Raw genomic sequence first — 17,491 nt, 5'->3', positions numbered from 1 at the left:
GTAGTCAAATATTACGTTGTAGCAGTGTCTTACTTCTTCTCAACCATCATCCATGGATAGTGGCTGGCCATCCCCCGGTCCCTCAGGTTCGTGGCTCCCTACCCAGTAAAACCAATCTAATAATTTTCGATCGATAAATTATGATGTAATTGTATACTTTGAATTGCGATGCCAGATATTCTCGCCCATGATTAATCGTGCAATCATCAATCACTCAACCCGCCTGTTACTCATCTTGCGATTATCGGCGCATTCGCCTAGTCGCGGGGAACCCCAAGCGCGGGCCGAGGACAAAAACACCTCGCCTTCTTCTTTTTTCTCCTTCCCTCTCTCTTTCTGTTTTACACACATCCTCTAGTCTCCCAGAGTGAACACGATGCTTCGCTCTATCCCCCGTCGCCTCCCCCGACGCCCTCTCCTCACCACTCTCGCAGTAACGCGACCCTTCACGTGCGGTTATCCTCGGATGTCCTCCCCCGTTCAGCCACCCGTGTCCACCGCCCTCCCCTCGGACGCCTACCAGCTGCTCTCGACGCAGCAGAAAGCCGGTGCCGCCGAGGACGCGCTGTATGAACAGCAGGTACGCGATGTCCAGACATGGTGGCAAAGTCCACGGTACGAGGGCATCAAGCGGCCATACTCGGCCGCCGATGTCGTGAGCAAGCGTGGCTCGCTGCAGCAGACCTACCCGAGCTCGCTGATGGCGCGGAAGCTGTTCAATCTGCTCAATGAGCGCGCTGCGGCCGGCGAGCCTGTGCATACTAGTATGTCCATCCAGTACGATCCGCAATTCGCCTGGGTACTGACCACATGCCATAAAGTGGGCGCCATTGATCCTGTACAGATGACTCAACAGGCCCCCAACCAGGAAGTCCTGTATATTTCCGGGTGGGCTTGCTCCTCGCTCTTGACCACCACCAACGAAGTGTCACCCGATTTCGGTGACTACCCTTACAACACGGTCCCGAACCAGGTGCAGCGCCTGTTCAAGGCGCAGCAAATGCATGATCGGAAACAGTGGGATGCGCGCCGGAAATTGAGCGCCGAGGAGCGCCAATCTACGGAGTATGTGGATTACATGCGGCCGATTGTCGCGGATGGTGATACTGGGTATGTCCTCCCCGAAGAGCAAGCGTGCGGAGGTTAATGGATTTGGGAACAGACATGGCGGTTTATCCGCAGTCCTCAAACTCGCCAAGCTGTTCGCAGAGAACGGTGCCGCGGCGGTGCATTTCGAAGATCAATTGCATGGCGGGAAGAAGTGCGGACATCTTGCTGGTAAGGTGCTTGTCCCGATGGGCGAGCATATTAACCGGCTGGTGGCTGCGCGGTTCCAGTGGGATATGATGGGTTGCGAAACCCTGGCGATTGCACGAACAGACTCCGAGAGCGGCAAGTTGATCAGCAGCGCGATCGACGTGCGCGATCATGAGTTCATCCTCGGCGTAGCGGAGGAGGTGGAGCCTCTAGCCGAGACGCTGCAGGCAATGGAACGGGAGGGCGCTTCTTCGAATGAGATCGATGCCTTTGAGCTTGACTGGGTGAAGAGACACAAGCTGGTCACTTTTGACGAGGGTATGTATTTATATCTCTTTCTTTCTTGCCCTTCCTGACAATATCTAGCTGTCGACGCCCATCTTGAAGCAGAAGGCGCCTCTCAGTCCTCGCGGGAGGCCTATAAGGCACAGGTGGATAAGAATCCCGATTTATCAATCTCCCGCCGTCGCGCTCTGGCGAGCGATTACACCAAGTCTCCCGTGATCTGGTCCTGCGACAGCCCACGCACTCGCGAGGGATTCTACCACTACCGCGCCGGCTTCCCCGCCGCGACCAAGCGCGCCAAGGAGTTTGCGCCCTACGCAGACCTATTGTGGGTCGAAACCGGGGACCCAGACGTCGCCAAAGCCGGGACCCTCGCCGGTGAGGTGCGCGCCTTGTACCCGGGCAAGAAGTTGGTCTACAACCTCAGTCCGTCATTCAACTGGATGGGCCAAGGATTCGACGAGGCATCGCTGAAGTCGTTTATTTGGGACCTGGCGAAGCATGGGTAAGTGTCTCCCACAGTGCACACATACTTACCTACCGAATCACAACGCTCGGAAACTAACTGATTGCTCCAGCTTCGTCCTGCAATTAATTTCCCTAGCGGGCCTACACAGCAACGCAACCATCACCACAGAACTCTCGCGCGCATTCAAAGACGAGGGCATGCTCGCCTACGTGCGTCTGATCCAGGCGCGAGAAAAGGAGCTCGGCGTGGATGTCCTGACGCACCAGAAGTGGAGTGGCGCTCCGTATATTGATGGGATTCTTGGTGCGATCCAGAGTGGGAGTAGCAGTAGTAAGAGTATGGGTGAGGGGAATACCGAGAAAGGTAAGTTTTTTCCCTGGGGGATAACTCAGTATACAGTATGCTAATTTGTTGTTTTGTTTGCAGGCTTTTAAATTAGGGGGCTGTGTATGCTTGAACCGATGGGCATGATCGAAGTTATCTTGTCTGTTGAGCCTGCAGATAGGGAAATACAAAATACCAAGTTCTTTTCTTTTCTATTCATCATTTCGTCAGATTTATCATATTTCGTGTTATCTGTATTTATTGTAAAACATAAATCTGGAGCGGTCCATGCCCATTACTTTACAATTCTGTTCAAGGTTGTAGTGGAATAGTCTCAGCTCCGTATCCCGAACTCATATCTGCTGCTACACTCCAAAGGCCTCAAACACAAGGCTATTGCACTTGCTCAGGAATTCCATGACCTCTGTTTCACTGTGCCACGCATCGTTGTATGCACCACTTAAGCAGGTACGTCCACGGAATGTACCGAGAAAAAGGCCCAAGCCTGTCCCAAGTTCCTCTCCCGTAACCCAAGGTTCATCCAGCTCAAACATGCCATGTGTTGGAGATATAATGTTGTCAATCACCCCCAGACTAGAGATTGAGACCGAGGGTGCCTTGTTCGGCGATGGAATAGGTGGAACATCGGAGCTGTCGGGATAAGGTGGAGTTGAAAGCCTCCAATATGACGGAATGAAGGCGATATGCTCTGGGTCATTCCGTATTCCGAGATAATAGTCCTTGACTAACTCAATTATATGGCCAAATTCGGTAGGTGTACCATCTATTTTTTGACTGGTCAGGGCAGCAGCAGCGGGGACTGTCAAATCGATGGCAAGACTCGGACCAGAAGCAGAGTGATATACAGAGACCGCGTGCTGTGACGTGTCGTATGGCGCCTTGCAATGTGCACGCTCATTAATCAACGAGTAGCTGATAAATCGAACCTTGCGCTCCTCAGAATATTTTTCTTGGGTGTCGCGAAGAACGAGCGCAATTGCAGCATGATATACATGCGTTATACTAGCGCCAATGCTCTTGCAAGCAATGAGCAGTTTTTGAGTCCGCTGAGAATCCAACGTTAACGAGACTCGCTGGTGGCGCCCAGGAACAAGTTGCTCGGATTGAACAGGTATTGTCGCAACTTGAATGCCTTGTCGAAGAGCGGCATTTTTCTCCAAGATCTGTTTCAATCGCGTGTCTTGTTCCGACGTGAGACTAGCTGGAAGGGAAGCCGCTACTCGGAACGGGGGACTGAGATTTACCCATTCATCGCCAAAGTTGGGTATATCGAAGGCGGTTGCATCACCCAGAACAATACCTGCAAATTTGAACAAGTTGTTGAGCAAATAGAGCGACCCAATTCCGTCGATGATATCATGTTGTGACCGCAGAACAATGTCAGCAGAGAATTTGGTGTTGGTTGATGAAGAAGTAGGTTGTTTGATGAGAAAAAGAGTTGGTAGCTTAGGTACAGGCGGATCTGAATTACACCACTCTTGGCATGATTGGCTGGTGGAAACGATTCGGAAAGTTTCTTTCAGCCAGGCAGAGGCAAGAACATTCCCCGAATCGGGAAACATCTCATAGATTTTTCTACAGCTCTTTTTTTCGCGATTGTACTCGACCCATGATGCAATGGTGGGGTGGTCATATCGGAGGCGCAGCCATGCTTTCTGCAACGCATTTGTAACATGCAGCTCATGGCTTTCGATTGAAGGTTGAATTCTCTGAACAGAGAAAGAGACGTGGGCTGTCATAGCGAAAAAGGTCTTGCCAGTTCCTTGGAACCTCCTTGCCAACGTGGTGTAGAATTGCTCGATTTCATCAATATCGCGTTCCCACCTTCCAGGCTTGACCTGCTCCCAGATGAAAGCTTGATTAGGCGACGGTTCCATAGCTAGTGAAGGTTTGTCACTCAATATATGCAACTTGGCAAACGGTTGAAGACAGTGTGACCCCAGTGGTCTTTTCTGACTTTAAATATTATATTCAGTAAGAAAACGAAGTCCAGGCGGCTTTCGGACCGATACTCCGCGCTGATACTATAATGTGGATTTCACTAGCGCTGAGCTAAGGCAAAGGCTTGGCCAGCATCGATCCAAGCACGAGCCGAAGAATAGCCGAGACAGGACGAACAGACACTTGACCTAAATCTTGTCACACGATCCTTGATTGTCAATTTTAGGAAAGGCCGCAATTTGGAGGCATTGCCAAGAAAGGCGCACTGAAGAGCGACAACAGCGTTATGGAGGTACAAAAGTGTTACATCGACGTGGGATACGTGGACCTCTAGCTGACATACCAAGGCTAGGCAACACTCTGCCGACAATTTACCATTTACTATCAATCAAAAAGAAGCAACAAATTAATATATGTACAATTCACCTCCACAACGTGGACAAGAAAGCATCGAAGGTATGCTCCAAAACAAGGGCCACAGTGGGTATAAAGAAAAGCACAAATTGAAGATGAGTTTCCGGGCAGGACATGGGGCTCCACCACGAAAGAAAAAAAAAACCCCCCAAAAAAAACAATGATTTACATTGCATCCGCAATGATGACCTCGGCTGCCTTTTCACTGACCATATAGATCGGTAGTGCGATGTAGTAACCGGGGATTTTCGGGAAGACAGAAGCATCGACAACCCGAAGGCCATCGACACCACGGACCTTGAAATCACCGTCCAACACAGCATTGGCATCGTCGTCTGCTCCAATAGGGTTCGTGCAACAGGCGTGGTGACCCCAAGCCTCCTTCTTGATAAAGTCCTTCATCTCTGCTTCAGTAGTGACGTTGGGACCCGGCCACACTTCAGTGAACTCGCCGTCCAAGGGAATGAGGTCATTGAAGACCTGTCGAGAGAACTGCATCCCGTCATATACAGCTTGCAAATCCTTGTCATCAGCACCATCCTCAGTGACGCCAGTATCAAAGGAGTTGAAATTGATGACGGGCATGTCCCTCGGGTCTGTGGAGCGTAGTTGAACTGTTCCTGCGTTGTTGCGACTCTGTGTCTTCAGGGTAATCCAGGCCCAGTGCCGGGCGTCCTTCAGAGCAGCAGATGAGTAGCCGGGGAAATAGCCTCGGAAGTCGGCCGGAGCACCCGAGATCAGGAGATCTGGGTCTCCATCAGAAGTGGTAGAATTGCGAATAACCGCGATCGCAATTCCATTGGTAGTATATACACCCTTGAGAAGGGGAGCGCTATTGGACAACCAGTTGTCGAGGCATGGATCCGGCATTGTCTCCATAAACGTGCACTGCGAAGTCAAGAAAAAGTCCGTCGGACTCTCTCCAATCAATGACGTCTCATACCGATCTTGAAGATTGTTACCAACGCCAGGGAGGTCAACCAGAACAGGGATGTTCCACTTCTGCAGTTCTTCCTTCGGTCCAATACCGCTCAGTTTCAGCAGCTGAGGCGTATTGAAGGTTCCAGCGGAGAGAATGACCTCACGCGTGGCATTCACTGATCCAGGAACACCGGCAGAAGCGCCTGCGGAGCGCGGATCCGCCCGGTACAGGCTCTGTCCCTTGAGATAGTTGACTCCAACTGCACGCGGCTTAGGACCAGACTTGTCAAAAATGACGCTGGTCACCAATGTGTTTAGCTGGATATCGAGCTGATACTTTCGCGAACCATCGGGGTTACGGGCATTGACAGTGTCCATGACGAATTCTCGAGGGCCAGTGCGTTTGTAGGACGGAACATCGACGGCGAGAGGAACTTGATACGGGCCGGTTAGATCGTCACGATCTGGCTCATCATTGTTGAGATCACGAAGCAGAATTTCGCCCAGGCCAGTGACTGTGTTGACAAGCGTGCCAATAAGACCTTTCCCGGCCGCTGAACCGGCCGCAATAACAAGAGACAAGAGCTTTTGGTCCTCCACCACAAGCCCGAGCTGTGTAAGGCTTGTCGTAAGCCACCCATTAAACCCATGACCAGAGGTGCCCTCGGGCATGTAACGGTTGCGCTCGAGTCGCTCAAAGTAGGTACGCATGGCGTCGGGAGCCCAAGAGTCATTCCCGGTGATAGTGGCGAGGCGCTCCCAATCTTTCTCATATGGGTAGATAGTGCTGAGTATAAAGTCAGTACTTTTCCCGACTAGTTGATCAGGACAGCGAGGGTTTCACTAACATCATTGCGTTGTGAGCCGCGCAACCCCCGAGAGTGCCGGCACGGGGATACAGAATGCCCAAAGGATCTGACTGGGCGGGGGGGTTGGGCCCAACGTGAAACTCTCCTGATGGTGTGCGGTATGTCATCTTGGAGTCCTCTTCTTGACGGGCCATATCCGAATAGTGGTTGACGAAGTAGTCCCAGCGCATTGGCTCGTACTCAGTCGATTGAAGTTGAAGCGCAGGGACCTGCTGCCTGGTTGCGTTGCCCTGGTCATCACCGGCATCAATGAGCAACACTTTGTGACCAGAAATCGCTAGCCTTGCCGCCAACGGGCCGCCTCCAGGGCCGGATCCGACGACAATATAATCGTACTCGCTGGCAGCATCCGAGCGCCGCATGTTGGCTGAGGCTCTCTGCGCCGTGTGAAGGTTTTGGTGTTGCGCATTGTGGCTACTATCACACATGTGAGTCGAGTGCTATGTAAATGCAGGCTCAATGACTGTGAGATGGCTATTTGACTTACGATGCCAGGACCACAGAAAAGATGGACAGAAGTCCAAGCCACTTGATAGACGGCATATTTTAAAACAACTGTCAAAAAGCCAAAAACGAACGTGATAACAAAAATAACAAAAGACGGAATGAAAGTTGGTTGCAACCCATAGACCTGAGAAAGAGGAAAGTGAATTTATACTGTTCTTCCACACTCATTAACCACTGTCAAGGAGTACTTAGTTACGAGAGCCAAACGCCGCCCGAGCCTAGCCCCAGGAGTGATCGGCAACAGCTTGTTACCCACTTGCGCTCCAGTCCAGCCGTTAGGGAAACATACCGCTAAGCAAACAAGTGCCGAAGGCTAATTTTGTCACTTGTACCTATACGGTATTTGCTTTTTTCTCCACAACGGCTTGAAGTATAATAACGCCACTCCATAAGCGAGCCGAGCAGAAAAGCCGTCCAGTCGCAGTTGAGGCTCATTTATCATCTAAAAGGATTCTTGGATACTGATTGCTATGTAGTAGGTTAATGAGGGAGTGACATCTCACGAAGCTTTCACGTCGCCGGTCTAAATTTCATGGACTTCGATTCTTTGGGTGTTGAAGCCAAGTACTGACATTTTAGGGGCACGGCCTATTGTTTCAAGTCAATCCTTCGCAATAATGTACTATTTCACTAGCGCAGTTTAATATTCAACAGGTGGCCTCCTTAACCATTGCCCCGAGTAGTAAATCGTTACCGAAAATTGGGAGTAATTAATATCAAAGTTTTGAGGATATCCGACGCACTATTCACCAAAAGTAACTTTGACAGAAAACTGTCTCTCACCAAGACCAAAAAAAGGAAATAGAAGAAATTAAAGAACGTTAAAATGATACACGAACTGAAACGTAACCACACCATCACCACAACAGATGGAGCCTGGATGAGATAGCTGAGAATTGACCAAAACTGCCCAAAGCAACTTTTACCATCCATTGGCCAAACGAACTTCGCTTGAATAGTTCATATCCACGAGCGCCAGCTTGTCGTAATCGTTTCCGGACTTTGGCCAAGTGACTTCATCGAGTCGAGACCCGGTCGGGTTCGAACGAGACGTGGAGTATTCGGTTGACTTTTCATGTCTTGTGTCCCCGAACATCGCAGGGAAACAGGAGCGCATTAGAGACCGGATGGCTGGGAGGCAAGCGCAGATAATACCCACGTCGACCTCAATCGTACTCCAATAGCCCACGTCAACGTAGTCCCCTATTGTCGGTAGGTTAGTCATTTGAAAACAACAACACCGATCCCAAACAGAGGCAAGACTCACACGTGATATTCTGGGCATTCGAAAATTCAATCAGGGAACGCAAACGGAGGATACTGACCAATGTAACGCTGTTTATTGGTTAGTGCCAATTTCTCTATTTTCACTGGGAGTTCCAAGTGAGGCACTTACAAAACACCCAGAAGGAACATGGCCATCACACTGATTTTCTTTCGAAGGGACAGATTTAAGGACCAAAGTTCTGACAGAGGCAGGATCAGGGTAACAATATCGCCAACCATGTTAAAAATGGCAGCTGCCCAACCTTGCGCATTCTCGTTATTGCACTTAAAGCCCGGGGTTCCATCCCAACGAAGCCAGGCCCCATCGATTGGCATGCACTGTAAAGTACTGAGTAGCGTGAATGTTATGAGATAGCCAACGTTGTACGCAATGGTGATGTATGTTGCAATGCGGAACGATTTTTTGGGAAATATCCTCAGGTAGAACAGTAGGATGGAGATCTTCGTGAGCGGGAGTATGGCAATATACAATATCTCGGAGAAATAGTAGACCTAAATTGTTCCCCCAAGTCAGAAAGGCTTCCGGATACTATTCGTTGAGAAATTTCACGAATATGCAAGGTGGTTGCGGTAAATACTCACATGTAGTATGTTTGTGATGTTCTCAAAAGGAACTTCCCACATATCCCGCCCCAGCCCCAACTCGGCCACTATATATGAATTTGGTCAGTCTTCTAGGTAACCTTATTTCCTATTCTCAGACGATTTCTGGAACACATACAGACAACGGATAATGCGGTAAGTGGAATCATCAGTAGCTGTTGTCTCTTAGCATTTCTTTGTAATGAAACCGAAGGGAAGATGGAGGGGCAAAGTTTACCACAGCCAGTGTCATCACGAAATCGTCCCACCCCAACTGACTGCCGAAGTAGGGCAATCTCGAGGCCATCCTGCCTATAAATGCCAGTAATGCCAATATACCCCCGACGAGGCCTGATACAAAGCCCACATTGGATCTATCACGTATAGGCGCGTGGCACAAGGAGCTTGTGATGTTTTTCGTTGCTAGAGATTATTAGAATCATTTCCCCAAGCATTCCTCGAGAGACTCAAAATCACGAGGTTTCTTACTGAGAGATTCCCTGATGGTACAAGTACTTGACACGCAGACTTCCATCGTGCTTGTTAAAACCGGGTTTGTACAGATACATGTCTGGTTTGTTGGTGGACAACCCGATTCTTGAACCGACGAAACCAGGCACTTGAGCTGTTTAAGGTCAGTCTAGCTTCATCACACCGAGGAAGTCAATTCAAGACTTACTGCACATGGTGGCATAACATCCGCTAGAGCCTGTAGATTTGACGCCGTGGCAGTAATGGCGAAAGCCACCACTGCAAGTAGCATGAGCAATCTCATCGTGTGTTGGATTTCCCGCAAAGAATTAAAAGAAAGAGTGACTCTGAAGTTGGTTGCAAAACATAGAAAATTGGGATTGAGAGAATATTTATCAACTAACTAACGATCCGTTCTAGATTTCTGTTAGTAAGGATACGAATCCATGCCTGAACTCCTAATGCATCACAACCAACCCCCAGGATTTTTCCATGGGCGTAAAATGATCAGCACTGTCTCCGACATCCGCGAAATTCAATTCCGTCAGATTTTCTTGTCTCCAGTGGACTACTCCGTACTGCTCTTTTATTCTTTTTTTTTATTATTGTTTTCAAGAGAGGGGTTTAATTGAAAGCCCCAAGGTTCGAGGTCATTGAGCGCTAAAACGAACTAGGACGGTACGTTGGTAAAATATTAGCCAACTGAGGCGTTTTTGGATCCACATAGGAAACTTTGAGCTGAAACGAAATGGAGAATTGTCAAAATCGTATACACAGCCTTACCGGTACTTTGAAATGGCAGGCCCCGCAACGGGCGGCCCACGTACCGCGGCCCGAGTCGGGTGACCCCAGATTACCAGAATTAGCAGGTGTCAACGGGTATAGTCACAAAGAGCTAATCAAAATTAGTTTAGCGGCCGTTCTGCTTCGCTAAGAATTCTATCCCCTCATTAAACCCCTTTTCATAGCAAGTACGTGTGAATATGAATCTTCCTATTTTTAACATTCTCCGCCTTTCTGCCATTTTCTCAAATCGTAGACTACGGTCTGTACCTCGTGGTTCTTGTGTACATCGTGCTCCAGTACCTGAATTAAGACTATCGCATAGGTGACACCTTAATTCGTGGACCTTGACCCTCCGCCGTGTAGTGAAGCATAGTATGCTAGTGTTGCCCGTGAGCGGAAAGGCATCCCGTTTGTGTTTCCGAGAGTCTGGTATAGAAGCTGTTGATCTTCAATAAGCGGGAACAAAGTTTAAGGACATTACATGTCAGGAGGACCCTCTTACTAAAGTAGTACAATAAGAAGTTGATCGTGAAAGCGAGAGATATTTTACAATGATCAAAGCTTAACTAGGAAAGTCTATCTGGTTTCCAAAACTTGTCCATGTCATGGACTCTGAGCTCACATGTCGAGCCGATTTCAACATAGAAAATGAGCATCAGCTGCTGCCGTCGTTGAGCGTTATGGTCCTTTCGGTCATATCAGCACGGGGCCTGTTGAACGAATATCATCAATCCAACGCCCACGCTATATAGCCATGAGAACACCTCAATACTAAAATTCTAACAACCATTATTTTCCTTTGCCTGTACCTGTACATCTTGCTCGAATCTACAATATTATAGCTGACTATGATGATCGGGAATCTTTTAGATGAATTAAAAGCAAGACGAACTTTCGAAAACATGCGAGGAACAGGGTTCCCCTGAATTTCAAAATTACGCTTCCGCACGGCCAAAGAACTCAAAAACGCAACTATAACTGCGTTAACGTCCAAAAATGCTCAGCCAGGAAACTTATTCCGCGTACACCAAATTACACGCTATAGTGGGGTGGGAATGGAAAAAATGGGACGCTTAGCAAGCCACCCACGTCCATTCGACGTTAGCTCAGGAAGTGATTCCTAGAGATTCCAGGCCCGTAATAGATGTCAGTGCATTTTACCACCAGCTTAGCCTCCTGCAGGATCGGAATTGGGATCTTCTCTTTTGAAAAATTTTCTTTACTGCTCTAGAAAGTTATTAGGGGGCTTTCAACCACAGGATGCAATCCATGCCCAATGCTAGATATAAGTCCGTAATATGCAGTCACAGAACGAGCTCTTTGAGCCAATTTATTGGATGCTGTCAAGAAGAAAACAAAAGAAGTCTTCCTTGATCAGGCTATGTTGGGGAAATTGGGTTTAATGCCGTAACGCAGAGACCCATATTTCTTGCTAAGCCACACAGAAGAGTGTAATTACAGAGTCAAGCAGTCGATATTCAGGCACAATTACCAAAGGCTGTTATTAAGCACAGAAACAGATCACTTCCTTTTCATCTACTCGTATCAGTTTGATTTTTAACCGAGGCCTAGCATTTGACGCTCAAAAACCAGACGCTCTTTTGTTGTGTTTAACTCAATCTTGTTCTTCTCTCTCCTTTTGATTGAAAACTTTACACCTATTTCAAAAATGCGGACGTGGAATTCGGCCATTTCAATGACCCTACTGGGTCTGGGTTCGTGCCTTGTCGACGCTTGGCCAGAGCACCATCTCAAAGGACTTGGCCATGTTCACAAAAGATGTCCCTTTGCGGATGTATCCGGCGAAGCGAAAGGGGAAGTGTACGAGCGTTCGTCAACAACAATGAACTCGCCAATTGACGGTAATTCAGCGACTTGCTTCTGGATGATGTCCTTTCAACACTAAATCAAAACAGTCACCGGAGAACACTCATTCGTCCCACCTAACTTTGAAAATGGAGACCAGCGAGGACCTTGCGTTGGATTGAATGCAATGGCAAATCATGGCTACATCCCTCACAATGGGGTTGTCTCTGTGAGTGACTCCTGTCGGCAAGCTCAAATACCTCGTACTAATCTCTAGGCCAGTTCGGCGAGGTCATCACTGCAGCCAACGAAGGTGCGTTACATCTAAATCTCAAAATTATGGATCTATCATATTGATTTGGCTGGTAATAGTCTATGGAATGGGTATCGACCTTGCCACTATCCTTGCAGTGATGGGTACCGTCTGGGTAGGCGATCCAATCTCACTTAACCCTAGCTTTTCAATTGGTGGGGTGACACCTGCTGTGAGCGACCTTCTGGACAACCTAGGAGGACTTTTAGGTACGCTTCATATCCTGTATTTCTTGGCCGAAATGAATCGTCGCTGACGCAAATGATCAGGAGAGCCTCAAGGCCTCATCGGATCTCACAATTTCATTGAATCGGACGGGTCCAATACTCGCGATGATCTTTACGTTACGGGTAATAATCACCGACTCAATATGGACAAATTCATGGAGTGGTACAACATGTCAACAGACGGCACATTTAGTATGGACTTGATGGCTGAACGGGCAAATATCACCTTGGGAAAGGCCAAGCAAACAAATCCCAACTTCTTCTATGGCCCCGTTACTGGACTTGTGGCTCGCAACGCGGGCTTCGTCTTCCCAGCTCGACTATTGGCAAATCATTCACAGGAAAATCCTGAGGGCATTACCAGTAAGTGCTTGGCTAACTATTATCATTCGAAACCGTTGCTAAAACGTGTTCGAAAATAGCGAAGGAGATCATTCGAAACTTCTTTGGTATCTATGAAGAAGAAGGTAAATTGGTATATCGTGAGGGTTGGGAAAGGATTCCTGAGAACTGGTACAAAACACCAGTGGATTACGGAGTGCTTCAGCTCAACTCAGAGGTCGTTGAGTGGGCGCTGAAGTATCCTGAACTTGCAAGGTAAGATTTATTCCTTCCCATGTGTCCAAAACGTCCGCCAAACTACTGTATCAGTTTGAGTAAAGGTCTGACATTAGAAAACAGTATCGGCGGTAACACTGGCACAGTCAACAGTTTCACCGGTATTGACGTCTCTGACCTTTCTGGAGGGGTACTGAATTTGAGTACTTTACTCGAGGGCAATAACTTGCTCTGCTTCGTATTCGAGGTACTAAAGCTTGCCAGCCCTGACGCATTGGGCGGACTGTACAAGACTCTGGCAGTACCATTGGGATTGATCGAAAACGCCATTGCGGCGCCCCTTCTCAATCTTTCCTGCCCAGCCTTCGAGAATTTGCAGATGGGTGGAAAGCCTTTCTGGTCGACTGCCTTGAATGTTTTCTCAGGTGCAAAAAAGAGCGGTTCCGCGCTCTAAAGCATCATTACATCCTTGCTAGAATGTGAATTGTCTTTGGCTTTTTTTCATTCTTTATATCTGTCTTCAAGCTCTAGGAGTGGAACCCTGGATCCATTGTCTTCAGCTACAATTGACATGCAGCGCACAATCTCTTCGAGGAATGTGTCATTTTGTTTGCAATTCGTTTTTCATTCAACGGGACGTCCACGTGCTCATTGAACCTATTTTAATACTTGTGTTTGTTGGCTTTGAATTCTAACAGTGGTAAGGAGAATAATCAGGCTTGGAGATTAAGCAGAGACGTGTATTTACCCTTCAATACTGATTATGTTTCCATTGCCTCTCTCAGTGGTGCTAGGAAGTCCACGGCCCATTTTGAGACAATCTTGGACCAAAATATGCAATGTCTTTGAACCTACTCAAACTTGATCATTTACTACAACAGCATCTTTCAATAGTCATAGAAATGTAGTAATTTTGAGAACTTACAACCAGAAAATGTCGCAAAACAAAATAGGAGACGCTGGACACACATATTCACCTCACTGTTATTAATGAATCGTTCTTGCAGAGTACTGATGTAAATCATAGCCAAGAACGGGTTAATTTCTGGAGCTTGGGGAGCCGGCTTCAAACTCTAAGACGTATTTTCAAGGTCTTCCCTTTTACGGTAGGATCATCTTCTCGCGCAAAATGATTCCTCTTTAGTCATAGATAGTAGAGTGGCCCTTGAGTAGTGCTAAGCGAGCACTTTTAACAATCATGTCCAATGTTATATCCCTGTACGAACGGATCTCTTAGTAACAAGTTTAACGCTTGATGAAGCTGTAAAGCATGGTATAACTCTTTTTGAGGAAGGGAGCTGATGAAAATGAAAAATCGGAGCTGCCACAAGTTGCGCAAAGATACGATAAATGCCTCGATGTCAAGCAGACGCTGTGTACTTCGCGCACGACCTTCCGTAGTAGCGATTTTTTAGCGATTTTCCAGGTCCTGTTGACGCTGTGGGGCTGGCTTTAGCCGTCTTGTTCACTCTTAGTTTAGCGGCTTATTGTCAGAAATTACCGACTAACTCAAAATAGTGAGATCTTCAGGTCTAGTCAGCCGCCCGGGACTTCTGAGCCCAGCAAATTTCACTTTCAACTGATCGACGGACGATATTCTCAACGTTTTACGCCACTGGATGTTAATCTATGCCATGGCAGTATCGTCCTGTAAAAGATAAGTTGCCTCGGATGTGAGTATGACATGTCATTGATCTGCATATGATAAATTTGCATCGCCACGATGCGATTACGGATGCAAGTGCGGAAGCAAATGTGGATTTCAAACCTTCTGCAGAAACGTATAAAGGAATGGCTGCTTTTTCCAGAAGAATTATAGAATTTCTAGCCACCGACCGCACTACACTCTTTTATTTTGTTCGTTATGTTGTTTAATCGTTTCCTTCATATCTGTGCATCTGTCGCCTCTCTGGTCAAAGCCGTCGAGATTACCGGCTACGAATATGTGGTCGTTGGCTCAGGTGCTGGTGGAGGCCCCGTTGCTGCGCGACTCGCTCTTGCTGGCCACAAGACACTGCTGATCGAGGCAGGAGACGACCAGGGGAGCAATCTCAACTACAGCGTTCCCGCATTCTCAGCAAAGGCATCGGAAGATCCGGTGATGTCGTGGAACTTCTTCGTTCGTCATTATGCCGACGAAGAAAGACAGGCAAAGGATTACAAAACTACATACATGACCCCGGACGGAATACAGTACACTGGACTCAATCCACCACCCAATTCGGAAATGCTGGGAACTTTGTACCCTCGCACCCAAGCCTTGGGAGGCTGCACGGCACACAATGCTCTTGTCGCTATCTACCCATTTGCATCCGACTTTGATAACATTGTCGAAATTACCGGAGACAGCTCTTGGGCTGCCGACAAGATGCGTGAATATTTCATCAAAATGGAAAACAACAACTATTTGGCCCTTGATTCCGCTGATCATGGATATGATGGTTGGCTCTCCACAGAAGAGGCTCCCGCTACTCTCCTTCTAGAAGATGATCAGCTTCTCAGCCTGATTACTGGTGGTGCTTTTGCTCTTGGCAACTATTCTGATAATCTCGCCAATGTGGTTACCCTTCTCGCCAGTGACCCTAACGCCGACACACGGGAGCGCGATACCACGTCTGGATTCTACCAAATCCCAGTGTCAGCCAAGGATAGCGTTCGCATTGGATCCCGCGATTTTGTCGTTTCTGTCCGTGATGCCAAAACCCCTGATGGCAGCAAAGCATACCCTCTCGATGTTCGAACTAGTTGCTTTGCTACCAAGATCACTTTCGATCATTCAGTCAATCCTCCACGAGCAACTGGTGTCGAGTTTCTTGATGGCAAACACCTCTACCGGGCCAGCCCTCTTTCTTCAACCGCTAAGCCTGGTGTCCCGGGCAGTGTGACGGCCTCGCGGGAAGTCATTGTTGCTGGCGGTGTGTACAACTCGCCACTTTTGCTCAAACACAGTGGAATTGGCCCAGCAGCAGAGCTTGAGAAATTTGGTATCCCAGTCGTCGCCGATCTACCCGGTGTGGGCAACAACTTACAGGACCATTACGAGGTTGTGGTCCAGGGTACTGTGCCCAACAACTTTACCCTCTTGGAGGATTGCACATTCGGTGCTCCGAATGACCCATGCTTAGAGCGCTGGGAGAATCCTATTTTGGGCGATCGTGGCTCCTATGCATCCAACGGGTTCGCTGCTACAATGTTCTTCAAGAGCACTGCCACCGACAACGACGACTGGGATGTATTTGTCTTTGGTGGACCTGTGAATTTCCGTGGCTATTTTCCCGATTATTGTTACAACATTACTGAGTACCACAACATGTTCAGCTGGGCGATCCTCAAGAGCCACCCGCGCAACACCGCTGGCAGCGTCACTCTTCGTTCCGCCGATCCCCTAGACATGCCCAACATTGTCTTCAACTCATTCGACACTGGTTCTGGCAACTACAGTGCTGACCTGGACGCTATTTTTCAAGCCATTGAGACAACTCGCGATGCATTTTCACGACAGCTTGACCCGGTGACTGAGGTCTTGCCTGGTGCTGACATCATTTCCAAGGAGGAAATTGAGGATTATGTTAAGAACACCGCCTGGGGCCATCATGCCTCGTGCACTTGTCCTATCGGCCCCGATGATGATGACATGGCTGTCCTGGATTCCAGCTTCCGCGTACGCAAGGTTAGTGGCCTGCGTGTTACCGATGCTTCGGTCTACCCTCGCATTCCTGGCACTTTCACTGCCATCTCTACGTATATGGTTGGAGAAAAGGCAGCAGCTGTGATCCTTGAGCAAATAAGCTCTGCAACTGCCGAGAACTAGGAAGAGTGTGCAGCAATCCCCTGCGCGACATTTCTTCTTTTGATCGGCCAAGCTCGGTTTCTAGGGGGTACGCTCTTACTTTGTTGATTTTTCCCTGTTCCTTCTCCATGGCCCAAGGTCTACTTAGTATATGTGTTTTCATTTGTCACTCTTATTGTTTATGAGAGTATTATAGAAGCCCATAGAATTTCCTTTCGATTCAAAATATATATATAATCAGCCGACAGGCGTCAATTGAATTATTGAACCAAGATTATGTGACTGTGAACGAAAAGAGAATCATAGGATCTAAATTTTCTCACAGACGAAGTGAATCAAGATATTTCTTACGGAGGGTGTGGATTTATCGTTACACCTGGTTCAGGCAACTGCGATGAAGGTCACAGGGCCCCAGGCTTGCATTTTTTAACGCTTAGAAGTTTCAACACAGCTTTCTTCTGCTCGTTGGCAATAGAAAAGAAATCTGAAATCATTTCGAAGATAGTAGGGGATATTTAAACTACACAATAGCACACTCTGGCTCGTCAGGAACATGCCCTTCGGTATGCAAAAGTATAGGAATCTACTTCCATTCGATCGTTTGGCACAGATCTGGCGTATTCATTGCGACAGTTTGGTCCAAAAATGCCATTAACCTAGTCG

General features: G+C 48.0%; 5 protein-coding genes across 5 annotated transcripts; 3 read left to right on the top strand and 2 right to left on the bottom strand.

Moving 5' to 3' along the window:
• Nucleotides 1-466: 466 nt before the first annotated feature.
• Nucleotides 467-2,445, top strand: PFLUO_LOCUS3209 (mitochondrial 2-methylisocitrate lyase; the record flags this gene model as incomplete). The annotated part of the gene is made up of 5 exons (XM_073780430.1): nucleotides 467-1,110; nucleotides 1,163-1,575; nucleotides 1,624-2,047; nucleotides 2,121-2,374; nucleotides 2,438-2,445. 5 exons carry the CDS (start codon nucleotides 467-469, stop codon nucleotides 2,443-2,445), a joined length of 1,743 nt encoding a protein of 580 aa, XP_073637286.1.
• A 255-nt stretch (nucleotides 2,446-2,700) lies between these two features.
• Nucleotides 2,701-4,233, bottom strand: PFLUO_LOCUS3208 (uncharacterized protein; the record flags this gene model as incomplete). Its single annotated transcript, XM_073780429.1, has 1 exon — nucleotides 2,701-4,233. The coding sequence occupies one exon, from the start codon at nucleotides 4,231-4,233 to the stop codon at nucleotides 2,701-2,703; it is 1,533 nt and encodes a 510-aa protein (XP_073637285.1).
• Nucleotides 4,234-4,876: 643 nt separating this feature from the next.
• On the bottom strand, nucleotides 4,877-6,863 carry PFLUO_LOCUS3207 (uncharacterized protein; the record flags this gene model as incomplete). The annotated part of the gene is made up of 2 exons (XM_073780428.1): nucleotides 4,877-6,419; nucleotides 6,481-6,863. 2 exons carry the CDS (start codon nucleotides 6,861-6,863, stop codon nucleotides 4,877-4,879), a joined length of 1,926 nt encoding a protein of 641 aa, XP_073637284.1.
• Nucleotides 6,864-12,127: 5,264 nt separating this feature from the next.
• On the top strand, nucleotides 12,128-13,492 carry PFLUO_LOCUS3206 (uncharacterized protein; the record flags this gene model as incomplete). The annotated part of the gene is made up of 6 exons (XM_073780427.1): nucleotides 12,128-12,169; nucleotides 12,223-12,253; nucleotides 12,313-12,462; nucleotides 12,523-12,843; nucleotides 12,903-13,077; nucleotides 13,162-13,492. The coding sequence occupies 6 exons, from the start codon at nucleotides 12,128-12,130 to the stop codon at nucleotides 13,490-13,492; spliced, it is 1,050 nt and encodes a 349-aa protein (XP_073637283.1).
• Nucleotides 13,493-14,902: 1,410 nt separating this feature from the next.
• On the top strand, nucleotides 14,903-16,849 carry PFLUO_LOCUS3205 (uncharacterized protein; the record flags this gene model as incomplete). Its single annotated transcript, XM_073780426.1, has 1 exon — nucleotides 14,903-16,849. The coding sequence occupies one exon, from the start codon at nucleotides 14,903-14,905 to the stop codon at nucleotides 16,847-16,849; it is 1,947 nt and encodes a 648-aa protein (XP_073637282.1).
• Nucleotides 16,850-17,491: the final 642 nt, after the last annotated feature.

Source organism: Penicillium psychrofluorescens, assembly GCF_964197705.1.
Source record: "Penicillium psychrofluorescens genome assembly, chromosome: 2".
NCBI classification, from domain to species: domain Eukaryota; kingdom Fungi; phylum Ascomycota; class Eurotiomycetes; order Eurotiales; family Aspergillaceae; genus Penicillium; species Penicillium psychrofluorescens.
Note: the sequence above shows the minus strand (reverse complement) of the source record. Positions and strands in the feature narration are given on the sequence as shown.